General features: G+C 47.0%; 1 protein-coding gene and 4 non-coding genes across 5 annotated transcripts in view; 3 read left to right on the forward strand and 2 right to left on the reverse strand.

Moving 5' to 3' along the window:
* Positions 1-11870, forward strand: part of TTF2 (transcription termination factor 2) — a 38384-nt gene extending 26514 nt beyond the window's left edge. The window contains exons 17-23 of the mRNA XM_005299037.4: positions 71-198; positions 2905-3075; positions 4352-4410; positions 7266-7419; positions 9075-9157; positions 10751-10825; positions 11513-11870. Of these exons, the coding sequence (XP_005299094.2) occupies positions 71-198; positions 2905-3075; positions 4352-4410; positions 7266-7419; positions 9075-9157; positions 10751-10825; positions 11513-11657 (815 nt within the window). The 3' untranslated portion in view covers positions 11658-11870. The remainder of the gene's footprint in view (positions 1-70; positions 199-2904; positions 3076-4351; positions 4411-7265; positions 7420-9074; positions 9158-10750; positions 10826-11512) is intronic.
* A 4225-nt stretch (positions 11871-16095) lies between these two features.
* Positions 16096-16178, forward strand: TRNAL-CAG (transfer RNA leucine (anticodon CAG)). Its single transcript has one exon. It is a non-coding gene; the product is annotated as a tRNA-Leu (tRNA).
* Positions 16179-19159: 2981 nt separating this feature from the next.
* On the reverse strand, positions 19160-19241 carry TRNAS-AGA (transfer RNA serine (anticodon AGA)). Its single transcript has one exon. It is a non-coding gene; the product is annotated as a tRNA-Ser (tRNA).
* Positions 19242-19650: 409 nt separating this feature from the next.
* On the forward strand, positions 19651-19724 carry TRNAI-AAU (transfer RNA isoleucine (anticodon AAU)). The gene has a single exon. It is a non-coding gene; the product is annotated as a tRNA-Ile (tRNA).
* A 685-nt stretch (positions 19725-20409) lies between these two features.
* Positions 20410-20483, reverse strand: TRNAI-AAU (transfer RNA isoleucine (anticodon AAU)). The gene has a single exon. It is a non-coding gene; the product is annotated as a tRNA-Ile (tRNA).
* Positions 20484-27505: the final 7022 nt, after the last annotated feature.

The following is a 27505-nucleotide window of genomic DNA, read 5'->3' on the forward strand; positions in this document are numbered from 1 at the left end:
TGACTGACTGGTAGAGCTGCTGCTCTGATATGCCTCTGAATGCTTTCTGTATTTTCTTCTTTCCTAATAGTAGTACAAGAATTTGGAGCCAGTCGAAAGGATTCCCAAAGTGACTCTCACGTCTCAAGTACTGTCCATGTCTTGTCCATGTTGTTGAGACTCCGCCAGTGCTGCTGCCATCTTTCCTTACTAAAAGTGGTAATCATGCAGTCTTGTACTGTGATTAATGTGCTTTATAGAATGGATCATTTTAGAAGCACTTGATTAGAGCACAGAGCAATTTTGGCTATACATGTCAGATCTCTAATTCCTTGAATGGAACTTCCAAAGAACTCTCAAGTACAGGAGGAGGTTTGTGTTGGTAACTCATTTGGGAGCATTCTTCTCCCTGAGGTCAGTCCAGTTCCCCATCATGGTTGGCCGGGATGGGGGAGGGAGGGGGCTTTAGTGCCAGCATCCTGGCCAAATTACACATTTTCCTTTCATTTTAATTGGCCACATTATTTATTAAAATGTTGTGTCATGTTGCTGTCCAACCCAGAGGTGGCTGCGTTTCAGTGGTTAGTTTATCGGTAAGTAACAACTCTAGGATTTTGCAGTAGGATTAGGGTTGGGGGCTCTCTGCGTAAGTTTGTGGGCGATTCATATTAATATGCAAATATCAAGCTGGCTGGAGTGGCTCACAAGCATGAGAACCAATCTCAAGGCGGACTGTGGAGAAGCAGGGCACCAACCCCAAACTGGTTGTGAGTTTTATAGTTAGATTTCACCAACCAAGTATCAAGTGTGATCTCCTCAAGTGCTGTGACAGCCTTAACATGGAGTCAGACCGTGTCCTTGGGTACTCCAGTCTGTCTTGTCATGCCGGCAAACTTGCCTTTGTGATAGATGGTCCCTTACTCCAAAAATCACAATAATATTCAGGACACTCCCAGTCCCAAAGGACCAGTCACCTACCCCCGGTCAATTGCACCTTAGATCCTCTACCAAAAGTGACACTTGTAGCCAATCCTATAATAAATTAAGTAAAGATTTGTTAACTAAGAAAAATTAATAAGTTATTTACAAGGTAAAAGTAGGTAAATATACACACACCAATGAGTTAGTCTTAGGTTACAAAAGGTAATAGAAGCTGCTGTAAAAAGCAAGGTCTGTATGTTCTCTGGAGCTAACCCAGCTGTGGATCCCTTGCTTATGCTTAGAAAACTTCACCTCTCAAAGTTCAAGCAGCATACAGAGAGTTCTTTCTTGTCAGTGGTTTTTGTTCCCTTCCCCCAGAGTTCAAGCTGATGGGATGAATCCACCTGCAAATCTCCTCTTCATGGGGGTGGAGGGGAGCAATCAACAAAGTCTTTGTTCTTTGTTTCACAATGGCTTATCTGGGTTCAATGGACCTTCTTCAGGGCAGGACCTAACACCTTCTGTAGGAACCCAACATTTCTACATGAATTAATGCTCCTTTCCTGTTTGATGACTTACACAATTACAGAGGATTACAATGCAGACACTTACTATAACCTTACAACATGGCATACAGAGGTTATAAATAAGATGAATCCATGCAGCAACCTATGAGCATCTCGTAATTCCAAACGCATGCTTATAAATCTAATTCCTGTTTTAACAATACTAACACACAAGTGAGCCAGACTGGTTTCCAGTATGCATTTGTCAGTGTTCAGTGAAGTGTAGGGGCCTTGCCATGATCTGGCACCTGGTCTGCCAGTATCACAGCAAATCATAAGGTAAAGGAGAAGTGTGCTCTTTTGAACCAAACCAGTTTTTGCAGAATATTTGAAAGAAACTAGCAACAACCTAATAGGAAACATTTCCTGATGTTCGGCCCATACTTTTCCTTTACATTTCTCTTAAATTCTTCTCCATCCTTGGTGTTTACTTTGGCAAATATTTGTTGACTGTTGTTGTGTCCTCTCTTCTCTCCTAGTAGTAGCCAACTAAACTGGCTAAGATTTTTTTTTTCCTTAAACTAATCATTTTGTTTTCCTTCTCTGAATCCACCTGAGTTAGTCTCTTTCTTGTATTGAGGTCTGAACACTGCATTGTAGAAGCAGTCTTACCAGAATCATATTAAGAGTCATATTGCCCAATCCATGATGTGATCTTTTATTTGCTGACCTCTACTACTACCTTGGTCACTTACTGAAGTGTCATGCTCGTGAACACCACAATCCTTGATCTGGTGGGGGCATGTGTGCCATCTGGTACTGGCATGTATGCAAAATGAATTTGGGGCATTGTTTTAGAAATTCCTGGTACTAAAGAATTAATGGGTCTGTAACAGGCTGCATTAAAGAGCTGGTTAAGCACTGAACATTGCAGATGTGGCCTCCACAGCTGAGCAACTTGCCAAGAGGCCAGGCGCCGCACCTGACTTGTGTAATATGGAGCGGATTGCAGCATCTTTCATGTTAGGCCATAATTTCTTGTGGTTCTCCACTTTCAGGTTTAAAATAAAAGTGGCCAGCACAGGTCACATAGTAAAGCTCTGTAGGCCACACTTGTGAGTTCCATTCCCAGGTCCAACACCAACCCCCTTGAACGTTGGACAAGTTTTTCTTTTCAACCTCAATTTCCCCATCTGTAAAATGGGACTAAAGCTTACCCATCTTATAGGGAGGCTTCAGGGGTGAAGTGCTATAGACTGTGCTTCACCACTCTCTAAACTATATATTTCAACTGTGATTTGGAGACAGAGCATGGCTTTATCTCCTGATTATAAAATCCAGCTCCATCTTGTGGGTGTACAGCCCAGGGAGGAGAATGGTCCCTAAGCCAAGCTTGAAATTCTGCTAATAGCATGCAGGTGATGCTTTCTGGTTACTATGTGCTGATGTGCATGTGGCTCTCATTCCTTACTATATCTGCTTATTTACTCTTTTGCAGGCCCTGGACCAAGCGAACTTGAATAGTGAAGGCCTCTCTCTTTCCCTGGAAGAACACCTCAGTGCTTTGACTTTGTCAGAACTCCAAGGTCCTGACCCAAAGTCTACCGTCTATCTCAATGGCAAGGCTTTCAGCATGGATCTCTTTGACATCACCAGAGAAAGCACCAAAGTATGGGGGCTGTGGTTCTGTCACATCTCTTGGGAGGCCTAGATTTCAGCATTTTCCTGTTGTGTTTTGTTTAGTTTAGTTAATTCTGATAGCCTGATAGGTTTACAGTTGCCTAGATGGGTGGGTCAGCAGTTTGGGCATGGGTAGATGAATGTACAGATGAACCCTTTTCAGGGAGATTCCATCCTGTCAAACTGCATAGGAGGCTGTAAGAGAAGAGTACCTGCAACAAAACCACCAGGGGAGACAGGATCTACCATGCTGGTGGACTCTCAATGCCCATCTCAAACATTAGACCCTTGAGACAGTACAGCGCTTCTAGGTAGAGGAAGGGAGGTGGCAGCAAAGTGGTCCCTAAAACCTTTAGATAACGGGTGGGAGAAGGGGAGCAATACTAGCCTGGGTCCACACGGGAAGTTTGATTCCTACAAAACATGTTCGTAACTCTTGATTTCTGATCATGGTTTCCATGTCTTGTGGTCTTATTACTGTTACTGGCTAAGACTTATCTAAAAAGTCACAGCTACAGTAAAAAGTTACAGGGGCAAATTACAACTTACTTGCTTTTGCAGTAAAATTACCCTTTTTGCAACATCATATAGTGAACACTTACACTTACATTGAGTAAAAAATGTAACTTACCTCAGTGGTTCTCAACCAGGGGTATGCTTACCCATAGGGGTACATAGAGGTCTTCCAGGGGTACATCAGCTCATCTAGATATTTGCCTAGTTTTACAACAGGCTACATAAAAAGCACTAGCAAAGTCGGTACAAACTAAAATTTCATACAATGACTTGTTTATACTCCCCTACTATACACTGAAATGTCATACAATATTTATATTCCAATTGATTTATTTTATAACTACATGGTAAAAATGAGGAAGTGAGCAATTTTTCAGTAAGTGTGCTGTGACACTTTTTATGTATTTATGTATCTGATTTTGGAAGCAAGTTGTTTAAGTGGGTGAAACTTGGGGTACACAAGATAAATCAGAGTCCTGAAAGAGGTACAGTAGTCTGGAAAGGTTGAGAGCCATTGACTTACCTAAACCAAGTGTCTGTGGATTACTAACTCTTTAAAATAACGTAAGTTTGTACATGAAGGCAAAATCAGGTTTACAAAGCATCAGTTAACATCCTGTGAAGCTACCTCAGGCAGCCAAGTGGAAGACCTCACTTAAGTCTGGATTCAGCCTTTTCTGTGTATCCAGTGGTAAAGTGCAGGCCGCCTCCTGGCTCCACAGCAAGTAGACTAACTTCTTTTCCTGCAGCTATCGCATCTCTTGGCTGAACTGAAGACCATCCAAAGTCACTCAAAATCCCAGAAGAGGTAAGTGTGATAATGCCTCTCTTTCTGGGGTGTATTTTTGTGGGTAGGGGGAAGAATGAGTAAGATGATCCAATACAGAAACCCCTCAGAAAGTGAAATGTCCCCATGTAAAGGTGCAGGACTCACCCCCTGCAGCACCTCCTGCTGGTCATCTCGGGAATTAGCTCTTTTGACCCAGAGAGTCTTCTGCAGGCCGGTGTCCTGCTTGTAGCTGGCCCCATGTCCCTCCTGGACCCCAGTACCCCTTTACCCTGGGGCTTCCCCCTAGCAATAACCCCCGCAGTCTCAGCGCCTCCCCTCTCTGGGGAACCCCCAACCCTCTAATCCCCACCTTGCCTCTGTCTTGGCTACTGCCAGTCATCACTAAGCCCCCACTCCCTGGGGCAGACTGCAGTGTAAAAGCCACTCATCATAGGCAGGGGGGGTCGGACCTGCTGCCTTTGCCTGCCTCCCAGTACCTTGATGGGCCTTGGACCAGGCCCTGCAGCCAGGGGAGTTGCCAGCCTGGAGCTCCCCTGCCACTCCCCAGCCCTGCTCCACTCCCAGTACCCTTTTTGCAAGCAGCCAGGCCCTGCTTTCTCCTAGCTGGGAGAGAGAGACTTCTGGGTTTCTGGCTCACAGCCTTTTTATACAGGCCAGCTGTGGCCTGATTGGGGCGTGGCCCAGCTGCAGCTGCTTCCCCAAGCAGCCCAGCTTAGCAGCTCTCAGCCACAATCTTCTCCCAGGGCTGACTTTAACCCTTTTCTGCTGGAGTGGGCGAGCCGTCCCACTACACCCCAGTATCGCAACATTTCAAACTGTCAGCCGTGTGTGAAAGCACGCAGGAAGCCAAAGGGGAGATTTGGAGAATAGGTGGTTGGGGAACTAGGTGGATGTGAATTCAGGATTAATGCATGTGGAGAGTATGTGAGGTGATCTGAAAACCAGGTGTGCAATATTCTCTTGGGTATAATAGAATTATTTTGGTCATACCGAAGAATCTGGGAGAAAATACTTATAAAATTAAAAAATCATGGGATGGGGAAAATCTGTGCTTAAGTCAGCATTTCCCAAACTTTTGAAAGCTGACCCCCACTTCAGGAAAATTAAAACAATCCTGCCTCACTATGTTGCTGAACTGCTACAAATCTTAATGTGCAAATCTTCCATGGCCCTCCAGCCAGTCCTTCACACCTCCCAGGGAGACATGTATCTCACGTTGGGAAATGGTGATTTAGGATGTGAGGCAAGGAGGTCTGCTGTGTGGGAGGACACAAGACTGACATGGGGCAGGGCAGAATCTTTCAAATAAGCCATCTGATTCTCTCATGAGAGAGACCTCAGGGAGGGAGGGAGGAACTCCCTGATCTATAACTTGTGGGAGATAATTTTCTTTATTACATGAAGTGCCAAAGAGCGAGTATGGGTGGGAGAAGGGAAGATTGGTTCAGTTTAATCCCTAAATGGTGCATGTAGGTGTTCAGATCCCACAGTGGTATGTGCCTCCTAAGAACCTGATTGCTCCTACATTTTATTCTAATCATAACCGTTCTTCAGAAATATATATTCATATGCTGAGATTAGCATCTGTGCTTCTGAATACCTGACTGGTACTCCAAAGAGCTGATATAAATATCTAAATGCAGGATTTGGGCATCCTATTAAAAGGGTCACGCATCTGAAAATACTGGAGAAACTCTTTGCAATGGACTGTTCCAGAACAGTTAATGTTTGGTGCAGGCTGGGGGGAAATCTCCAGACTGTGGGCTGGTCTACACTGGGGTGGGGGGGGTGGGGGGATCGATCTAAGATCGAATTACCTGGGGTCCACACGGCGCAGGATCGACGGCTGCGGCTCCCCCGTCGACTGCGCTACCGCCGCTCGCTCTGGTGGAGTTCCGGAGTCGGCGGTGAGCGCGTTCAGGGATCGATATATCGCATCTTAACGAGATGCGATATATCGATCCCGGATAAATCGATTGCTACCCGCCGATACAGCAGGTAGTGAAGACGTACCCTGTGTGTCAGAATAGTCTTGTGGAAGGATCTCTGACTGCAGTGAGAAACAGCTTGCTTAGTCTTTCTGCCTCAGAATAAACATACTGTGCTCAAGTGGCCACTTGCTGGAGGTGAGGTTGCCATTTAGTCACCCCTTGCTCTTTGGTCAGGTTGTTAGTAAAGAGGAATAGTCACTACCTGCTCCAGCTGGAAACTGGTGCCTGATTTTTTTTTGGACAATTTGTGTGCAAAAAGCACACTCAGATGTTTGAGGAAGAAACCGATTTGTGTATGCCCATGTGCTTCCCTGACTTCCAAGCACAGCGGCCGGAATTGCACATGCAAATCAAGTGTCTGCTAGGTCTGATAATGCAGTTCTGGATTTCTAGAATGCACAGAAGCAGTCACTGCTCAGATACCTCATCTCCATCTTGAATGTAAGCCACTTATAGGATAAATTTCCAGACGAGATCAGGTGAATCCCGAGTGTGATTGTCTTGTAGGGAACACTGCAAAGCCACCTTCAAAAAAGCCTTTCCAGTATAAGAATGACATGCAACAAGCACCTTTCTATCATTAAATCCCCCCCCACACAAAACCAAACAAATCAAATCCAAAAACCTGACCTACCCCAAGCAGAGTTTTGACCGCAAAAAGGAAAGAGAGGCAGATTCCATAAAGTCCCTCTAGGGACTTTGCTGTTGATTTTGGTGGGAAGCACTCACATATTATGGTGATGGGGCAGCAGTGTTAAACCCTAAAATAGAGAAGATAAACAGATTTAATTCACTCTTAATATGTCAGGGGCAAGACACTACCATAGTAGGGTTGTTACAATATATCTGATGCTTGTTTTGGACTCTGTTGTCTCTCTTCAGTGTCATCGTATCTCAGTGGACTAGCATGTTGAAGATTGTGGCAGTGCACCTTGAGCGTCAGGGGCTGAAGTATGCTACGGTGGATGGCTCCGTCAATCCTAAGCAAAGGATGGATTTGGTGGAAGAGTTCAATAACAATCCCAAAGGGCCTCGGGTATGAACTGGGATCAGGAAAGCTGTGTTCAATGCAGCTATTAATAGCTGGGGTAGTTACTTTTTTTATGATAGGATTTGCTGGGCCAGATTCTATATCCGGCATCAAGATGTGTGTTCGTGGTGGGAGGGTGTAGCTGTAAAAGCCAGATGTCCGTAAATGGGAGCAGTTCTGGTATAGACACTGTTTGGTGTTATACTTGCTTTAATCTTCCATACTAAGAATGCCTGGCTCTCAGGCAAGTTAAAGGCTTGCTGGTACCCAATCATACCAAAGTCTCTGTTAACATTAAGCTGTATCTGCAAGATTGGGGGCCTGTGGGATAGGCAATTCAGATCAGGCAGAAACTGTTCCTAGCTTACCCCACTGCAGATTGATGACATAAAAGATGTATTGGGTCATACTACTCCCATGACATGGGAGACATTGTAGGATTGTTCCCTACAGCCTCTTCTCCCAGCACATGTGGTACTTCATGCAAAACCTCAGTTGTTCAGTCACCTACTACCGATTTATGGAAGGGAGGGGGATGTTAGGTTCACTTACAAAAGAGCCAAATTAACACTATAGTGTTTATTAGACTTCACATGCTGATCCAAGTCTAAGGACAAGGACAAGGATGCTAAGTTGGCAGGGGAGAATTCCCACTTCACCTCTAAAATGGAGTGACCCAATTGAAACATTTGTAACTGGCTCATTCAGATTGGGCCAAAATTAAAAAAAAAAAAAAAAAAAAAAATCCAATGCCATGGCAGTTTGGAGATGAAGATTTCCGTCTCATCTATGACAGCTTCTGAAATTCTGTCTACTGGAACTTCAGATGGCTGGGTAGTCTGAGTGCAGGTTGAACATTTCTCTGTGCACATTATTTTTTCAAAACGTTTTGTGAAAGTTTCTGCAATTCAGACTGGACTGGCTGTTCCCTCTAGTGTAAATCCATGTTTGGAAGGGGCAAACACCACAATGAATCTGATGACATTTTAACTAGTCTAAGGCCATGTCTACACTACAGACCTTACAGCAGCACAGGTGTACCACGGCAGCTGCACCACTGTAAGGTCTCCCGTGTAGCCGCTCTATGCCGATGAGAGAGAGCTCTCCTGCCAGCATAATTGAATCATCTCCAACAAGCGGCGTTAGCTATGTCAGCAGGGGAGCGTCTCCCGCTGACATAGCACTGTCCACACCAGCGCTTTTGTCAGTGAAACTTACTCAAAGAGCTCAGTCTATTTAATTTAGTTTAACAAAAATAAGGTTAAAGGGTGACTTGATTATATAAGTATCTACATGGGGAACAAATATTTAATAATGGACCCTTCAATCTAGCAGAGAAAGATATAACAGGATCCAATGGCTGGAAGTTGAAGCTAGACAAATTCAGACTGGAAATAAGGTATAAATTTTGAACAGGGAGAGTAATTTAATCATTGGAACAATTTACTGAGGGTTGTGGTGGATTCTCCATCACAGGCCATTTTTAAATCAAGGTTGGATGTTTTTCTAAAAGATCTGCTCTAGAAATTATTTTGGGGAAGTACAATGGCCTCTATTATACAGGAGGTCAGTCTAGATGATCACAACGTTCCCTTTTGGCCTTGGAATAGATGAATCTATGAAAGTAACCTGTCTTTCTGTCTTATTGTTCTTTGTTGAAGGTGATGTTGATCTCGCTCCTGGCTGGAGGTGTTGGCCTTAACTTAATTGGAGGAAACCACCTCTTCCTTCTTGACATGCACTGGTAAAGTGAGATGGAAACTTTGAGGGTAGACTGGCTCTTTACTTCAGCATGGTAACATGAGGGCTTACATCCTTCTCTCATGCAGTTTGTATCTGGTTGAATGGTAAAACACACGGTCCTACTTTTCCATCCCTGAAATTACTTGCTTGTCAAGGCAAAATGTTTTTAAAATGAAACTTTCAAGAACAATTCAACTCATGGCCAGTATGACACCCACTACTGTGAAAAATGGCAGTAAAGCTCCACTTGGCAGCTAAAACAAACTATTAAAGTGGATGAGGATAACACATAGGATTTACCATGGAAGCTATTAGAGAGGTGCCAATCCCAGAAGTAATCTGTTCTGAAAATAAAAATATCTGAGTCTAGAGGGCTTGTTTTGGAACAAATTGATAAGTGATAGATTTAGAAAGCAGCAAGTCACCATGACTGGAGAGCTCTGTAGGAATGTGAGAATGGAGTGTCGGAGCTATTAACAAAAATATGCAATCTTTCATATAAATCAGCGGCTTATATTGCAGGACTGTAGGGGAGCAATCATTCTAACTTTTAGTAGAATTATTGTTTGTATTATGGTAGTACCCAAAGGCCCCAGTCATGAATTAGGGCCCTGTTGTGCTAGGTGCTGTGCAAATACATAAGAGATGATCCTTGCCTAAGACTAGAGAAGACTTTTAAGGAACTTTGAAGAGATCTAACAAAGTGAAATGAATGGTAACTCAATGATAGGTGAACATTAATATTGACAAGTGCGAGGTAACATGCATTGGTACCAATAATTTGAACAACTCAGACAAGTTACCTAAAGCGGCTCCAGGGTAGCAGCGGCAAACACCGGGGCCAGGGCAGGCTGCGCGAAGCAGCTGGAACCATGTCCCTCTGGCCCCTGGGGGAGGGGGGGCCGCAGGGCTATGCGCGCAGCTTGCTGCTCCTCCAGGTACCTCCCCCAAAGCTCCCATTGGCCACGGTTCCCCGTTTCCAGCCAATGGGAGCTGGGGGCAGTGCCTGGAAACCAGGGCAACACATGGAGCCCTCTGCTTTCCCCCCCCTCCCCTGGCCGCAGGGACATGATGCCAGCCGCTTCAGGGAGCGGTGTAGGGTTCGAGGGGGGCAATCCCGCAGGTGTAGTTTGCCCACCCCTATCTCCTAGAACTGGAAGGGACCCCGAAAGATTGTCGAGTCCAGCCCCTTGCCTTCACTAGCAGGACCACGTACTGATTTTGCCCCAGATCCCTAAGTGGGCCCTTCAGCGATTGAACTCACAACCCTAGGTTTAGTAAGCCAGTGCTCAAACCACTGAGCTATCCCTCCCTCCTGGTCTGGAGATGGCCCGCGTGCCGCCCCCCCCGGCCTGCATGTTTTGAGACCCCTGTGGTAGACCTTCAGCAGGGGCGTAGGGAGAATCTGATTTGCGGTGCATTGTCTGATATTCAGAACAGTAAGAGAGCTAGGGAGGAGGTCACATTTCTTGTATAGAGGGAATAAGCAGTATAATGGGGAGGGGGACACACGAGCTGAGGATAAGGACTTGTCTTCATTGTTTCTAAGATTAACAAGCCACTAGACTGTCTGAGCAGTTTTCTTACCTTGCAGGAATCCTGCACTTGAAGATCAGGCATGTGACCGTATATACCGAGTGGGGCAGAAGAATGACGTGGTGATACACAGGTCAGGGTCTGCTGTTCTAAACTCCTGAGTTAGCAGTGCACGTGACAGGCAACAGCCTTATAAAGTCTTGGCTTCGATGCGGGGTGACATGGGCTTGCTTTGATGTTTGTTTCTGAACTTCAGGGCTGTGCACAGGATCAGAGGCCACGTTGTATGAATGTTTCTGGAATTTGCCTCCTGATTGCTGATCTGAAATTGATTTTCAACAAGTCAAAGCCCAAAACTGCTCTTTTCCTTTAATGGCTTGATGAATGCCTTGGGTCTCTCCACTGCTGAGTGCAATTCAGCCATCAGCCCATTTGCATTCATCAAGACACTCATTATAAGGACAAATATAGTTCCATGTGTTTAATATGGTCTTCAAACTCTTGATTCCAAATGTGGCCCTCTACTTTTGGAAACCCTTAATATCAATAAGAACGATGATTGAAGGAGGGATTGGTCAGGGACTCAGATTTCTTTCCCTATAATTAAAAATTTAAATTTCAAAGTACAAACCTATAAACATTTAGTAGGATAAATGGTGGTGGCTGCAGTGTGAGTCTGACATTGGATGAGAGGTGCTATAAAAATGATTTGCTCCCCTTTTCTTGAAAAAAAGATGAGTCACTAGAAGTTGAAAGGGGATGGAAGCTTGAAATGCTGATGTTTCCAGAAATTAGGGTGATGTGGTGCTTTGGGTTTTAGGTTTGTCTGTGAGGAGACAGTGGAAGAAAAGATCTCACAACTCCAAACCAAGAAGAAAGATCTGGCTCAACAAGTGCTGTCGGGCACAGGAGACTCCATCACCAAACTCACCTTGGCTGACCTCAAAATTCTCTTTGGCATCTAACTGCCTCTTACAGCAAACAGCTTGAACACAGTCCAGTGCCTGGAGGAAACCAGGGAGTCTTCAACAAAGGGCCTGTATTTAAAGTAGCTAGTTCTTATGGGAGCAATAACTAAAATTGTTATAAAAACTGCTCCAGGAGGAGAAGCTACTAGATTTTTGAATTGTTTTATATTCAAGTTAGACGCAGTAAAGACCAATAAAACTATAAATAAATCGATTGTTTTAATACTTATGGAGTAGCTGGATCGATCGGTCTTCAGCTATCGTTAAGACTGCACCAATCACAACATATCCGCCATCCTTCTCGCATTCTTGCCCTTCTTCTCCATATTTATCCGAAACGTTTTACAATGTCATCTTCCCATCTTCTTGGAGGCCGACCAGGTGGTCTTTTCTGTTCTCGCGGGTACCACTCAGTAATGATTGCAGTCCACCTCTTGTCTGTGAACCGTGCTATGTGGCCCACCCATCGTATCTGCTTTCCACAACAATATCTTTCACACCGCTGCGTTCTCTAATCATTTCATTTGGGATACGATCCAGAAGGGAAATTCCCAACATAGCTCGTTCCATTGCCCTTTCAGCTACCGACCACCGCTGTTCTTTAATAATACTTCTGAGTCAAATTTATTCTCTTTAACTATAGAGAAATGTGCTTAACACCCCCACACACACAATAAGACTAAAGAAGATTTTATTTTTCCCCTTATTAGAATGAGAGAGAACTTGAGAGCAAATGGGATAGAAGAGGGGAGCAAAAAGGAAAAGAGTGTGAGGTAGGAAATAGCAAGAGGGTGGAGAAGAAGATGGCATGAATGGGAAGGAAAGAAAGATGTTGTTTTTCAGAGAAAAATACCAAAAGGGAAAATGATAAAAGTGAGTAGAATGGATCAAAATTGGAAGGGGAGGAGGAGAATAAAGCAATAGAAGAAATAAACTGAAAATTGTCTTTTTAAAACGTAACAAATTTTATTTATATTCCTTTGTACTTCTCAAGCAGATGTTTTATATCTAAGTGAGAGGTAGCTTCTCCCTGCTCCAAACACAATACATGCAGGTGGCAGGAATTTTACCCCCTCCTTGGGTTTCAGTCACACTCATATAAAGAAATCAAAATGAAATGCAAACTCCAGACCAGGCCTTCTCCCCAGGCTTGGATGCTCGCAGGGTTCCTCCCTGAGGACTGATCAGCCTACATCCTAGGTCCTTCCCACTTTATAGCAGATGCAGTAATAATCTACTTGCAATAGAAAGTGTTTGTTGTCTGTTTTCAAGTAGGATCATCGTCTGCTAAAGAATGGGGTTTTCAGGCAAACCCTCCCAGCTTGTTATACTTGTTCTTCCTCTCCCACTTCCAAAGCCATGCATACAGAATACACTCTGATTTCCTCTCCACTGCATGTTTCCTTTGGGATCCAACTTCCAAAGACGCCTGCAACCATCACCGCCAATTCTCTTGACAAGTGCCCTTACAGACTGAATAATTCAGCAGATTTTGTTTCCACTTTTACCAAAGACATAGTTTATTTCTCATACTATGTAATAAAGGTGTGACGCACAGGAGCAGTGGTATGAAACTGGGATTTCATTTCCTGTTCTTACTCATCTCATATGGATGGGTCAAAGTGATAAAAGATGAATACCATGTCACATGAGAGTGAGCAATATATATTGTCTCTAATGATCTCTGTTAGAAGCTGTGGCATTTCTGGAGTGTGTAGGTTGGCTTTGGCTGAAGTCCTTCTCTAGACCCTCAGATTTCTAGAGGATCAGCCTGTAGAGTCCTCAGAACCTATGAGGTACTAGGAAAGACCATCTCCACACCTGTTCCCGTATAATATGAGATTTGCAAAAAATTGCAGTGCTATTCCATCCCACCACCCCCCGAGCTACCTGAGGGGATGGGGGCAAACACTTGTCAGTATTCACATACATTGAATGTGTGCCCATAGCTCCATCCAGAGGGGAAGAGCTCTGGCCTGGCTGCAAAATGGCTGTGGGGTCGCTGTAGGTTTAGAAAGGGGCAAATGGCTTATGTGACACCCCCACCCCCTCATATAAAGATCCCTAAATCCCCTACAAGAAGCACAGCACATCTCTTGTTTGACTTTTCCAGAGTCTTCAGGGAAAATTTTTCCATTTTTAAAATTACATATGCTCTCCAGCAAAATGGGGAGATAGGGATTAAAATCACAGAAACTTGGAAAGTCTGATTCTATTCCTGCCAATATAGGGTCCCAATGGTGTATTCTCCAGGGTAAACTAAAAATGTCCCATCAGGGAAGTTCCATCCCTTTCCCTAGAGAGGTTATTAACCTAGTCTAATTGGCCTCACCTTTTTAAGGGATGTTTCTGGATATACACACTAAGCATTCTTTTGTTACATTGTATCCTGTTTGGATTATCTAGGACCTAGTTGGGCTATTCTAAAAACTGTGTGTGACGGTCTAGGGTGTACCTTGCTGGAAGCCTTGCAGGGCCTGAGCAGTTCCTGCCATATCCCTCCTCTTTGGGGCCCCCTGCTGGAAGCATTGCAGTCCTGCCGCACCTGTCCTCGGAAAAAGGAGCAGTGAAGGTGGGTCCTCCAGGCCTGCCTAGAAAGACTGCAAGGAAGCAGGCTCAGGTAAAAGGAGCAGCTCAGTTCCTGGCAGGGACCAGAGGAGTGAGAAAGGTGCTCCTTGCTGGAGCTCAAGGGAGAACCAGAAGATGGGGTCTGGTGACATTGGCATTCTGTGAGGAAGAACTTTAGCCCTGAGGTAAGGGTGAAGAGGAAGTGGCTCAGGGAATGCAGAAGCCGAAATGGAGTTAAAGGAAACAGCACAGGCTAATATTTGTAGGGTCCCTGGGTAGGGACCTGGAATGCTGGGCAGGCTTAGGTCCCTCCACCAGCCACTGACAGGGTGGGCTAAGTCCCAAGAAGGGAATAAGACTTGTTTAGAGGCCCAAGTGAAGGCAGGACTTAAAGAATCTCTAGGGAGAAAGCCCTGGGGCCAGTGCTGTACACCAGGGCAGACATAGACTTAAAGCTTGAGCCCAGAGACAGGACTAAATACAGTAACAAGGGCACAGAGACAGGCCCTGTTGGACCTTTTACACCTTCATGTGTCTTGTTTTGACTACGTGTGACTTAGCTAGAGGGTTGAGCCACTGAAGACCTGCCTGACAAAGTTAGTAACTGGCAGGGGGAGTTGTGAGCAGAAAGACACCCTCTCCCCACTCAGCTAGTGGCTGGGAAGCCTTCAGGTGTAGTCAGAGCTATGGTTGATATCTGTAGTTATATTTTCCAAGATGCCAAAGTCCTCCAGCAAAAAGAGACTTGAGAATGTGATATTTCTTTATATTTCAGTTTAAAAAACAAGCAGGCAAAAGAAGCAGCCTTTGAATATCATTAAAGGAGCAGTAGAGCGTAAATAATGTTTGATGGGACTTGGCAATAAAGATCAAATATTAACTTTTTAGATTTTGTCCTCAGTAATGGTCATAATAAAAGAGGGTTTTGTGTTAGAGGCACAAAGGGTAGGAGCAAGATATTTATTTTCTAAAACTGTCACTAACACAAATGTCAGTCTGTGTATACGAGCCCTGGTGTTATCTAGATATTTTAATGAATAGTAGTGGAAAAATTATGAATGTGACCTTACTTTCATTTTTTTACTATTACTTATAAAACAAAAGGCTGAATTAATTGCAGGTTTGAAATGGCTCTGAGGGATGTCTTCATTTTTCTATCTACATTGTCAATAAGTGATCTCTTTGTAATAAAAATTCTGATAATGCTCCCCTGGAATCTTTTTCTGCAGTTAAGTAGAAATAATACAGAGCACACTAGTCCATGCCAGGGCCACAGTCACTAAAGGTCTTATGTAAACATTTTAAATCAGTACCAAATCTTATAGGAAGTAACGATTTGCAGGTGGCAATGACTGGATATGTGCCAAGATGTGACTGGTTACTTACTGTATTTGAAGGATGAACTGAATCTCTAGTGCTCTGAACAGCAGAAAGTAGTCAAGTATCTAGCCCTAAAGGAAAAGTGCTTCCTAATTTCATTGAATGTTTCACATCCCAAGTATCTAAGTCCTGTGAGCTATAATCATGCCAGGTAGGGCAGTCAGCATGCCTGTATCAATTATGTGAGTGACAAAACCAACCCTAGTATCTTCTATACTAGGAACCCACAATTAACTGTCTTATTTTTATGAAATGATACACATATACACTGTATGTTACTCCAGAAGATGTGTAGAAATGTGTGAGAGGAGAAAGTCACAAAGTGGCAGCAGCACCCAGAAATCTGCACTGCTAGTATTTGCTACTGAGGGAAGGAGCTTAGAAAAAAGTATATAGCTCACTCAGGAATCTAAATACTAAGAAAAATATAATTATCATGCACCAATTAAACATTTCTACCTGTAGAGCTGTTCTTTTTTTCACAGCTGTCAGGATGGCCGAGCGGTCTAAGGCGCTGCGTTCAGGTCGCAGTCTCCTCTGGAGGCGTGGGTTCGAATCCCACTTCTGACAACAAAGTTTTCTTTTTTTTTAATTTGCTCTCTGAAGTAATAATCTCAATTTATTCTAAGGTTTCAAATGTTTTGAATATAGAAATCTGTCACTCTAGAAATGTGATTTAATATTTTCCTCCACATGCTTTAAAATCTGCACATCAAGAGTCTTGGCTGAAGGAAGTAGTTGATGTAAAATAAGAAGAATGGAAAAAGAGACAGAACTTTACTTTTAATTGTCCAATCAATCTGAGCCAAGCAGATGAGGTAGAATTTTAGGTTTTCCTAGCTCTCAGTTGGTGTTTTTACAACAGCAAAACTAGTAACTGTCTTCCTACAATGGCCATTAATGGTGTAAACTGATACACTGCTGAGCCGCTAGTGTTGACAGTGCCCTGGGATTTTCACCAGCAACTCAGGCAAATCTGCTGATGGCTACCTACGTTGGCACTTGTACCATTGGTACATCGGCTAAAATATGGGTTCTTATTTTGCAAGGGTAGCTAAAGCTGGTAGGACCAGCATGGAAAAAGTTGTCTCTGAGGGTGTGTCTACACAGCAGTCAGGAGGTACAATTGCACATCAGGTAAGTATGCCCGAGCTGGCGTCTCAAATAACAATAGCAGTTTAGCCCTGGCAGCACAGAGTTGTACTTGGAAGGTTAGCTTGTGCCAAATGTGAAAGGGTGTGTGTGATTTCTGCATTAAGGCAAGAGAATAGGCTGTGGGAGAGTAAGACCTTCTGTATTATGGAGAGGGGCATTAAGAAACACCGTGGTAGCTCAAGGTGAGGGATTGGAGTGGGATCAGCTCTGTGTCCAGGGAGAGTAGCATGCAGCCATGGCTATTCATAACCCACTGATGCTCTTTGCAAGGTCATTGGTATTAGGGAATGCCGGGGAAAGGTTATGGGATAATGGCTGCCTGACCTGCTGCCACCTTAAGGGGACATGGGCTGGGAAGGGTTGTTAAGTTAAATGCAGTTAACAATGAGGGGTCACGCCTATGACATCATGAAAAGTGAGAATGTTCTCACTCAGATTGTGAATTGTGGGCTAAAAAGGCTTGAGCATTTTAAACTTAACTTAAGAATGGCCATAGTGGGTTAGACATTGTCCAACTAGACCAGGATCCTGCCATATGCTTCAGAGAGTGTGAACAGAAGAGGGCAATTTTCAAGTGGTCCATTCTCTGTCGTCCAGTCCCAGTTTCTAGCATTCAGCAGGACATCTAGAGCCTGGGGTTGCCTCTCTACCCATCTCGGCTAATAGCCATTGGTGAACCTATCCTCCATGAACTTCTAAAATTCTTTTTTGATCCCAAGTTATACTTTCGGTTGTCACAACATCCCCTGGCAATGGGTTCCGTAGGTTAACTGTGCATTGGGTGAAGTACATCCTTATGTATGTTTTAAACCTGCTGCATATTAAGTTCAGTGGGTGGCCCTGGGTTCTTGTGTTATGTGAAGTGAAAAATAACCCTTCCTTATTCACTTTCTCCTCATCATTCATGATTTAATAACGTAACAGAAAATCTCCAGCAGATGCCATTGTGACATCACTCCTGATTCCAAGCAAATGTACCAGAAACAGCATTGCCCTCTTGAGAGTTGAACAGGGAAGCGACAGGAACGTGTTAGATAGCTCGATTAAAGTGTGGTGCTAATAATGACCCCCTTGGGGGTTTGATCCCCGGGCGCGTTTTGTATTATTTGGTTACAGCAGGAAATAAAAATTCATTTGCTTTTTATTTTGGAAAGACCAAAACACAATTTCAGTCTCCTCCTAGGTTCACAATCCTAGATTCACCTCTCATTCCTTTCTCGCCTTGTGCTTTAAGCTAGGTATAGCCTGCTACGTGAGGCGGCAATAGTCACAGGTGGGCAAGCCCCTGCTGCTGCCTCGAGGACAAAGCAAACCTTTGACGACGAGACTAGGTAGGAGAAACGTTATCGAAAACGTTTGGCTGGGATACAATGATCATCAAGCAGTGAAAAAAGCTCTTCAGCATTTCGTTCTCTAGCTCAGGGTTTGCTTGAGGGCTACCGAACACCTGACTCTCCCAGGCAGGGTCTGATCTGAAAATGCCTAGTGAAGCAGCTCTCCTATGTTGCTTTGCCTCTACTGATAAGTATAGCGGGGGGGCGATTCTCACCAGCCAGGGCGTGAGCCTTGCCTTTGTGCTTGTAGGGGGTTCTCCAGGCTGTTGCAAACCAGAGGAAAATAGAGGGGAAGAAGAAGAAACAAGCAGGGGAGCTGCTACAATTTGAACCCAAAATCTCCCGTTTATTAGACAGACGACTTAACCAGCTAAGCCAAAGTGCCTAGTACTGATTATAGGGGCCACTAATTCCGAGACCCAAAGGATAAAGGCTGCTGAACCCAAGAAATTTACTGGGTTTTGCACGTGGCTTTTAATTCCCCGTGTCCTTCCAGTAACCCGTCATTCTATATCTGCAAATGCCATTTCTGTCCCTTAGAGGTGAGCTAAGAGGCAGGCAGGGGGTTTAAACCCCTAAGCTGTGAGGAGGATAGGGCGATTGCTGCAGCCTGCAAAGCAACCAAAGAGGGGGGAGGTGACATTGTTAAAGGGGAAAACCAGACCAAGAACTCGGGCTGCCAGCCGCCCCAGGGACATAAAAGGGAGACTCCGAGGAGTTATACTTTCTGCTAGCACCTTGGAGTTCCCGGTGAAGCTCAGAACCTGCAGCGTGGATGCGGGATCTGTTCTAATGCCCCACATGCTTGCTTTTGATTTCCATTGAATTTCTGGGCTTCCCTTTTCCCTCTTTGGAGAGGTTAAATTAACACAATCCTCTCAACAGAGCCTCTCTCCAGAACTCTTATTTTAGCGTGTAGTTTTGCTGGTGTCATGAATGATACATTTATTATGAGGATTTTGAGAAAGGCAGCTAGAACTGAGAACGGCTGCTTACTTTTGTGTCGGGGGCGAGAGGAAATAAATCTACAGGTAGCAAAAATGGACTTAGCCAAAAATACTACGTAGTCGGCAGGATTCGAACCTGCGCGGGGAGACCCCAATGGATTTCTAGTCCATCGCCTTAACCACTCGGCCACGACTACTGACTGGAGAGGGTTAATTGCTTCCTTCTAGGTGATTAGCCAGGCACTTTAAGGGCTAAATTCTAGCATTTTTGCCCCATCCCCAGGCTGTATTATTCTATGAACATTAGATGTCCTGCATTCTAAACATCCTTCACGAAGCTTTTCTCACAAACCCTTACAAGAGAATGGGCCATCTCCCCTATTAGGTCCCCCAGCACTGTTGGTAACTAATTGTGCTCATTCAATTCATGTGTGTGGATTAATTTATTTATTCAGAAACATGTGTTATTTAAATGTTTAAAGTTGAATAAAATGACCCAGAAAATCTCTATCTAATGGCATAGACACTTCAACCTTTGTGCTGAAATGTGCCTGAGACAATTTTGCTCTCCTGAACTACACACATGTGGACAATCTCAACATGACTGGCCGGTTAGCTCAGTTGGTTAGAGCGTGGTGCTAATAACGCCAAGGTCGCGGGTTCGATCCCCGTACGGGCCACAGCTTTTGCAACTCGGGCAGTTGCCCTTTTCGTTTACTTTTGGGGACAGAAGCAAGCAAACAACTGCGCATGAGAACGAAGAGGACAACCAAAAACGTCTCCCCTTGCAGTCACCTCAACGCTATAATGAACCGACTAACCAGAGGAAAGTGTTAAAGCAAGAGCGCAGAGCTGCAATGGAAGAGCGGTCGCTCTGATCCCGTCTCTCGCAGCGGGAATAGGTTTGAATCAGGAACATGAGTTTAGTAAGGCAGGCTCCGTTCTGGAAATAATGAACCTACACTAGCTCCCAGCAGCGTTTAGCCCCGAAAAAATCAACATTCTCTCTGCAGCCGGAACTGAGACTCGGAGGGGAAAGTGGTTCATTGCCCAGCCCGGGCTCCTGCCAGGGACCCTCCAGCTGTAGTGACGGGAAGGGGCTGAGCTCGCACTGTAGCTGCTGCCCAAGACCCTTTGTAACCTGAGGCACTTGTACCCAGCAAGTGGGTACGGGGGAGGAATCATCTAAGTGCTGCAGAGTGGGGAAAGGAGTCTTTACCCCGGCGTCTTGCAGCTCAAACGTCTGACTTTTTTTGGTTTTCCTTTTTGTTCCATGCAGATGTTTGTTTCCTCCTGTCCCCAAAGGTAAATGAAAAGGCTTTTCCTCCTTCCTTCCAAGGGCAACTGCCCGAGTTGCAAAAGCTGTGGCCCGTACGGGGATCGAACCCGCGACCTTGGCGTTATTAGCACCACGCTCTAACCAACTGAGCTAACCGGCCAGCCATACACAGCCTTTTGTAGCTTTTACCTGTGAAGAGCGCCATGCTATCACGAGTGATTCGTCATTCCATGACAACTAAAGCAGCTTTGAGGACAGGCTTTTGAAGGGAGAAAGAAACCTGTGCACACAAATGACAAGAGACCAATTCATGACAGCATTCGGGGTGATTCCAGAGGGCAGGGGGACAGTAGCTCAGCCCTTCTGAACTCCATTTAGAGCTGCTTTGACATTACCTTTCTTTTTAAAAGTACAGTCATGATTTGTTCTTAAAACGGACACGCAAGTTATTATTCAATAATCTCCTTTAACGTGTTTCTGGCTGGCTACTCTAAGAAATTCCCTGAAACAAAGCTGAGCGCACTACAACCTGCGCCCTTCCAAGTCCTTCCAAGCCCATCCTAAGGGCAGGTTACTGACACGTCTCATGGTCTCTTGTGAGGCAGCCAGGGACCCTTGAATTCTAGTCATGGGAAGGGGCTAAGCTCGCACTGTACATGCTGCCCAAACTCCTCTGTAATGTGAGACACCTGCACCCAGCAAATAGGGTGACCACACCAGATGGCCCGATTTTATAGGGACAGTCCCAATTTTTGAGTCTTTTTCTTATATAGACTCCTATTACCACCCACCCCCATCCCGATTTTTCACACTTGCTGTCTGATCACCCTACCAGCAGACCTGAGGCGGATCTAACTGCTGCAGAGCAGGGAAATGATTCTTTATATGGGGGTCTTCTGCACAAACTTCTCAATTCCTCCTTCCGCTCCCACTGCATCACTGGCACGTAACACATGGACATTAAGTGAAGTCTCCCTCCCCCGCCTAACAGGACCTATTGTAGTACGACATGCAGTTGGAAACTTCGCTTTCTTCCCTCTGCTGCGGAGCATTCCAGGGGATGCCGACTTGGTACAGTTGTTTGCAGGGCCGGTGCAAGGATATTTTGCACCCTAGGTGAAACTTCTACTTTGCGCCCCCCTCCCGCCAAGCATCGCTTATTATAAACTTTCAAAAATGAATACTGCATAATGTGGCATTATTCATTAGAATTAATACAGAGAGGGAGGATTTGGCCCATGAAACAATAACTGTATTAAGATGCGGCCTGTGAAAAAGTTTGAGAAACCTTGATTTAAATTTCTTTTGTGTCATGATGTAATATTCAGTATTGCCAACCTCAAACATTCAGAACTCATGAGTGGGCCTCTACAAAATCACTGGATATCTGACCTATCAGGCCTGGTCCTCAAAGGAAACCTGCAAAACACTTTTCAAAAGATGAGCCTGGGAGCTTGAATTCAAAACGTTGCTAAACATTAAAAATCATGATCTTCATAAAGATACTGGATTTATGGTTAATTACAATAATTTGCAACCCACTAATCTCCCCTTTTGTCCTGGGATTACAAGGGAGTTAATGTATCAGGGTTCCGTCGGCTCTTCTGGTGTTTGGTGCCCGTGGGGTGGTCTGTGAGCCAGCATCAGTTCTACCGGGGGCAGAGTTTTGGGCGGCCACACATGGCGGGGCACTGCCCCTGCGGGCGATGGGGTCGCGCTGGTTGAGCGCCGGGAGGGCACCCCGGCAAGGGAGTTAATGGGCTACTTCACCTTGAATGGTCCCCTTGAATATGTGCTAACTACTTGTGCTTAACTATCTGTTAGCTCTAGTGTTTAGCTGTGACACTGTTAGTACTTTTTCAGACCTGAAGAAGAACTCTGTATAGTTCTAAAACTTGCCCCTCTCACTAACAGAAGTTGGTCCAATAAAAGATATCACCTCATCCACTTTGTCTCTTTTAAATAATGTGACAGCAGAAGGGATTGTATAAAAATCATGTGTTGCTGTAGCTAAACCCCATCACCCTGGTCCTTTTCAAGTGTTCATAGTAATAAGTTCAATAACACATTTGCAGATCTTTGATATCTCTACTTAAAAATCACCTGACAACTTTCCAACAACTGATGAAAAGTGCTTTTTTGAAATGTTCTTTATAAAATCGGCCCCTCCCATATGATTTCATATTGTAAAGTTTGTCTTTAAGTTTAAACTAATATTTACTGAAACTTCTGTTTCTATTTGACATTGACTCCACTTATGCATAATATGTGTTTCTTACTTTACTGATCACTTCCTTATCTGGGAAGTGTGAAACCAACTGTCTTGGCATGATTTTCTTAGTTTTGTGGCTGTGTTTTATAATCAGTTGAATTACTTTTTAAAATGTTAGCTACATTAATTTCTTTGTATGCTGTGGCTTTCTGAACAGTTTAAAGAGCAGGATACATCATTGCAACTGGAATTGTTTTCTTGATTTAAACACTGCAATAAAAAAAGTTGGGGCATATTTTTGAAAGTTAGGTTAATGCAAATATCAAGTATTTAATCATGTAACTTTTTATATAGGTTGCTTTCTCATAGAAATCCCAGATTAATCCATACAGGGAAATACAACTAGAAAGTCCAGGGGTTTTTTGAGCTGTGGAGGCTTGGCCCATGCAACATGCAGTGAAGGGGACCCTGAGGGGCTGCAACTTACAACTCCCAGGTTCAAGTCGGCACCGCAAAGGTTTCCTGCCAAGCCAGCCAGGCAGTGATGGTCAGGAACATTTCCTGGGAACACCACTCTGCCTGGTGGCCATGGTCCACAGCAGCATCCCTCCTAGTCCTGCGCCGCCTCCTGCTGCCACTCCCAGGGCAGGAGCCAACGCCGGGCTCCGGTGATCTGCAGCGGACAGAGGTGGCGGGCGGCATCCGAGCACGCAGCCGCCTCCTCCCTGGGCTCCAACTTTCCCAGCTCCCTGAACCATGGGGCCCAAAGCAACTCCCTCCCCGACAGCTCCGGCTGCTGCTGCGCAGGGGAAGCGCCCGGCCGGGGGCGCACGGGCTGGAGAGCAGCGGGAGCCAGGAAAGTTGGAGCCCGTGGAGGAGGCGGCTGTGCGCTCGGATGCCACCCGCTGCCACTGCCCCTCACAGAGGGCTCCAGCGATCTGCGGGGGACAGGGGCGATGGGGGCATGTGAGCGCGCACCCGCCTCCTCCCCGGGCTTCAACATTCCCGGCTCCCTGAACTGCGGGACCCCAAGTAACTTTCCACCCCCCCAGCTCCGGTTGCTGCTGTGCTGGGGAAGCGCCTGGCCTGGGGCACACGGGCTGGAGACCGGCGGGAGTCAGGAAAGTTGGAGCCCGGGGAGGAGGCGGCTGCGCGCTTCGATGCCGCCCGCCGCCTCTGTCCCCAGCAGATCGTCAGAGCCCTCCAGCAGGGGCAGTGGTGGCGGCGGCAGCTCACATGCCGGGGAGCTGCAGAACCGGAGCGCGGTGAGGGGGGAACCGGGGGGTGCGCCTGCCCGGGCTGCAGCCCGGCGCCTCCCCGGGAGGCTCTTGCAGCAGATGCATGCGGGTGGCAGTCCCCGTGTGCCCCCCCCAGCTCCCCCCTTGCTGCACTCGGGCTCTGCGGTTCCCCGGAGCAGGCTCAGGGCCCCGTGCCCAGGTGGCAGCGGCGGCTCACATGCTCGGGAGCCGCAGAGCCCGAGCACGGCGATGGGGGAGCTGGGGGGGGTGCACGGGGGCTGCCGCCCACATGCATCTGCTGCAGCCTGCAGGAGCGGGGAGGGGGGTGTGCTGGGCCGCAACCTGGGCATGGGGGGGGCGCAGCTGCTCCCTGCTAGTGGCGCCTTTGCAGGGCTGCTGCCCACCCTGCGCTGTGCTGGCTCCTCCATGGCTGGGGCTCACGGCTTTTTGGCGTCCCAACCACTTGGCACCCTAGGCGACCGCCTAGTTTGCCTAGTGGTTGCACCGGCCCTGGTTGTTTGGAAGTTGTAAGTCTGCTCCCACCCTGCGCTGTGCTGGCTCCTCCATGGCTGGGGCTCACGGCTTTTTGGCGTCCCAACCACTTGGCACCCTAGGCGACCGCCTAGTTTGCCTAGTGGTTGCACCGGCCCTGGTTGTTTGGAAGTTGTAAGTCTGCTACCCTCCCAGCCCCCACCAAGTGTCACGGTGCGCCGCGCTCCACACTGCCCGAAGGAATAAAGTAAATAATGAAAAAAAAATATGGAGCGGCGAAGAGGTTTGTGGTTAACTTGGGTTGCTGCTGTTGTCACAGGGAAAGCGGTTAAGCCTGGTGAAAGAGCAAGGATCGCAGTTGCACAGCGTGGATTATAAAGCCCAGTAATATGTGCAAAGCAGGTCTCTTAGAACTCAGCGCACATTCAAACAACAATCTCCTTCCTCCTGAGTACAGTGGTAAGAAGCTATGCTATCAGCAGCTCTACCTCATCTTATTGGCGGGTGTTGTGGGAGGAGCTGTGTAGCCCCCAAAGGCAGTCTGCTGGGCAAGGGCATGTCACGCATAGGCGGCGAGTTCTATGAGCCCATGGTGCCTGTGCTCCACCAATATTCAGGAACGTTAGCCCAGCTCCACCAATGTTTGGGCTTATATTTAATCAGAGCCATCCCGTCCATAGGCTGGACCGGGGCAACCGCCCCAGGCCCCGCGCTTTGGCGGGCCCCGTGTTTCAGGGGCATGTGGGGTCCAGGGCAGCCTGCGAGGTTGACAGGGGACCTAGGGCTGGCAGCAGTGGGGGGCCTGGCGCCGGCATCAGCAAGCGCCCTGGCCCCAGCCCGCCCCCACGGCACCCCTTTCCCCAAACCCCAACCCTGCCTCTTCCCGCCCCTGCTCTGCCCCCATTCCACTGCTTCCCCCAAGTCCCTGCCCCTGCCCTGCCTCTTTCCTGCTTCTGTCCCCCCTCCCCCGAGCAAGCCCGGGAACCGGCAGGGCAGAGCGGGCTAGGGCTCGGTTGCTTGCTGCTGCCAGCGCCAGGCCCCCTGCTAATCCCCCAGGCTGCCCTGGGCCCCACACACCCCGAAACGTGGGGCCTGCCAAAGCGTGAGGCCCAGGGGTTGTCCCAGCCGGCTTCAGGACCTGCACGTGGGGGCACGTTTCAGAGTCGCAAAGGGAAATACGCCGGCCAGGGGCATGAGGACTGTGACAGTAATGGGGAGACTTGAGAAATACCTGTGGCTGCAGGTGAGGTAGGTGCCGCCCCATGAGTGCAGAGCTGAGCACGATCCACATAGCTGTTGCATCAGCAGGCAGTTGGCCGTGATCGTATAGCGGTTAGTACTCTGCGCTGTGGCTGCAGCAACCTTGGTTCGAATCCAAGTCATGGCATTGCTTTTTGGTGGGGGGGGGGTATCCTGCCGCACGCCTAGTGGCTCAGCCTGATTGCGTCCATTTGCAAAGAAAGCCAGCAGCTGGTCCCTAGTTTCTGCTTGGTAAAGAAAAGTCAGTGGGGTCCATCCATCAGGAAAAGAGTAAGAGGAATTCTTCCTGGGCACCGCCAGGGTCCAAAAGCAGCGTATTCCCTCCTGGCAACTGCTGTGTTTCGAATGTCCGTCCAGTGCGCGGTGAAAGGAAGGATCTGCGTGCTTGAAAAGCTGCGGCCTTCCTGAGGCATTTCAAAAGCCAAAGGGGCCATGGGTGAGTTTGAGGGGCGTGAGTCTGAAGTGTGGAAGGGGGAGGGTTGAAAGACCTGGTTGTGAGAGGAAAAAGGAGCTGCTCATCTGGTAGGTGAGGGCAAGGTCGCAGGCAGGTGTTGTGTGAGGAGGTGCTGGGCAAGGGCATGTGAGGAGGGCCAGGTCTTTTCCCAGGGCTGTTGTTGCAGCCAAAGCCTTTAGGAAGCAGAAGAGGGCAGGGGTGTTGTTGCCTGCTGGAGCCCATGCTATGGTGTACGCTCACCATACCTGGTCCCTTGGAGCTCTGTGCTGTGCACAACTGTCCCTCTTTCCTTGTTAGTATAGTGGTGTGTATCCCTGCCTGTTATGCAGGAGATAGGGGTTTGATTCCCCAACAGGGAGAGTAACCCCCTTTTGAATGATGGACAAAGAAATGCCCGGCCTGCCCAGCACATGCCTTGCATTCTCCTTCTAGGGCGACTTCCGTTCACACCCTGCACAGCTGATTTTCACCTCCAGAGAGACAAGTACCTCGCAAGGACACCCCTTCCTGCTTGCCCTAGTGAAAGCCTCTCCATGGCCTTCCGCTACTGGGCCCAGCTTCGGGACCTGCCCGTGGGGGCACATTTCAGAGTCGCAAAGGGAAATACGCTGGCCAGGGGCATGAGGACTATATCCCAGACAAACAGGGAGGGACTTGGTCAAGGAGTGGAGGAAGACAGAAAAACGGACAGGCATCAGGCTGGCCTCCTGTCTTGTTTCTGTTTGTTACAATTTTACATGTGACAGTAATGGGGAGACTTGAGAAATACTTGTGGCCATGAGTGAGGTCAGTGACTGCCCTGTGAGTACAGAGCTGAGCATTTTCTACAGAGATATTGCATCAGCAGGCAGCTGTCTGTGATTGTATAGTGGTTAGTACTCTGCGCTGTGGCTGCAGCAACCTTGGTTTGAATCCGGGTCACGGCATCGCTTTTTTGGGGGGATATCCTGCCGCACGCCTCGTGGCTCAGCCTGGTTGGTCCATTTGCAAAGAAAGCCAGCAGCTGGTCCCTAATTTCTGCTTGGTAAAGGAAAGTCAGTGGGGTCCATCCATCAGGAAAAGAGTAACAGGAATTCTTCCTGGGCACCAGTGTCCAAAAGCAGCGTATTCCCTCCTGGAAACTGCTGTGTTTCAAATGTCCGTCCAGTGCCCGGTGAAAGGAAGGATCTGCGTGCCTGGGAAGCTGCGGCCCTCCAGAGGTGCTTTAAAAGCCAAAGGGGCCATGGGTGAGTTTGTGATGGCGTGAGTTTGAGGAGCGTGTGGAAGTGGGAGGGTAGAAAGAAAGGGTTGTGAGAGGAAGAAGGTGCTGAGCAGCTCGTCGGTGAGGGCAAGGTCCCAGACAGGTGTTGTGTGAGGAGCTGTGTAGCCCCCAAAGGCGGTCTGCTGGGAAAGGGCATGTGAGGAGGGCCAGGGCTGTTGCTGCAGCCAAAGCTTTTAGGAAGCAGAAGAGAGCAAGGGATGTTGTTGCCTGGTGGGGCCCATGGTATGGTGTATGCTGACCATACCTGGTCCCTTGGAGCTCCGTG

Source organism: Chrysemys picta, chromosome 1 (genome assembly GCF_011386835.1).
Source record: "Chrysemys picta bellii isolate R12L10 chromosome 1, ASM1138683v2, whole genome shotgun sequence".
NCBI lineage: Eukaryota > Metazoa > Chordata > Testudines > Emydidae > Chrysemys > Chrysemys picta.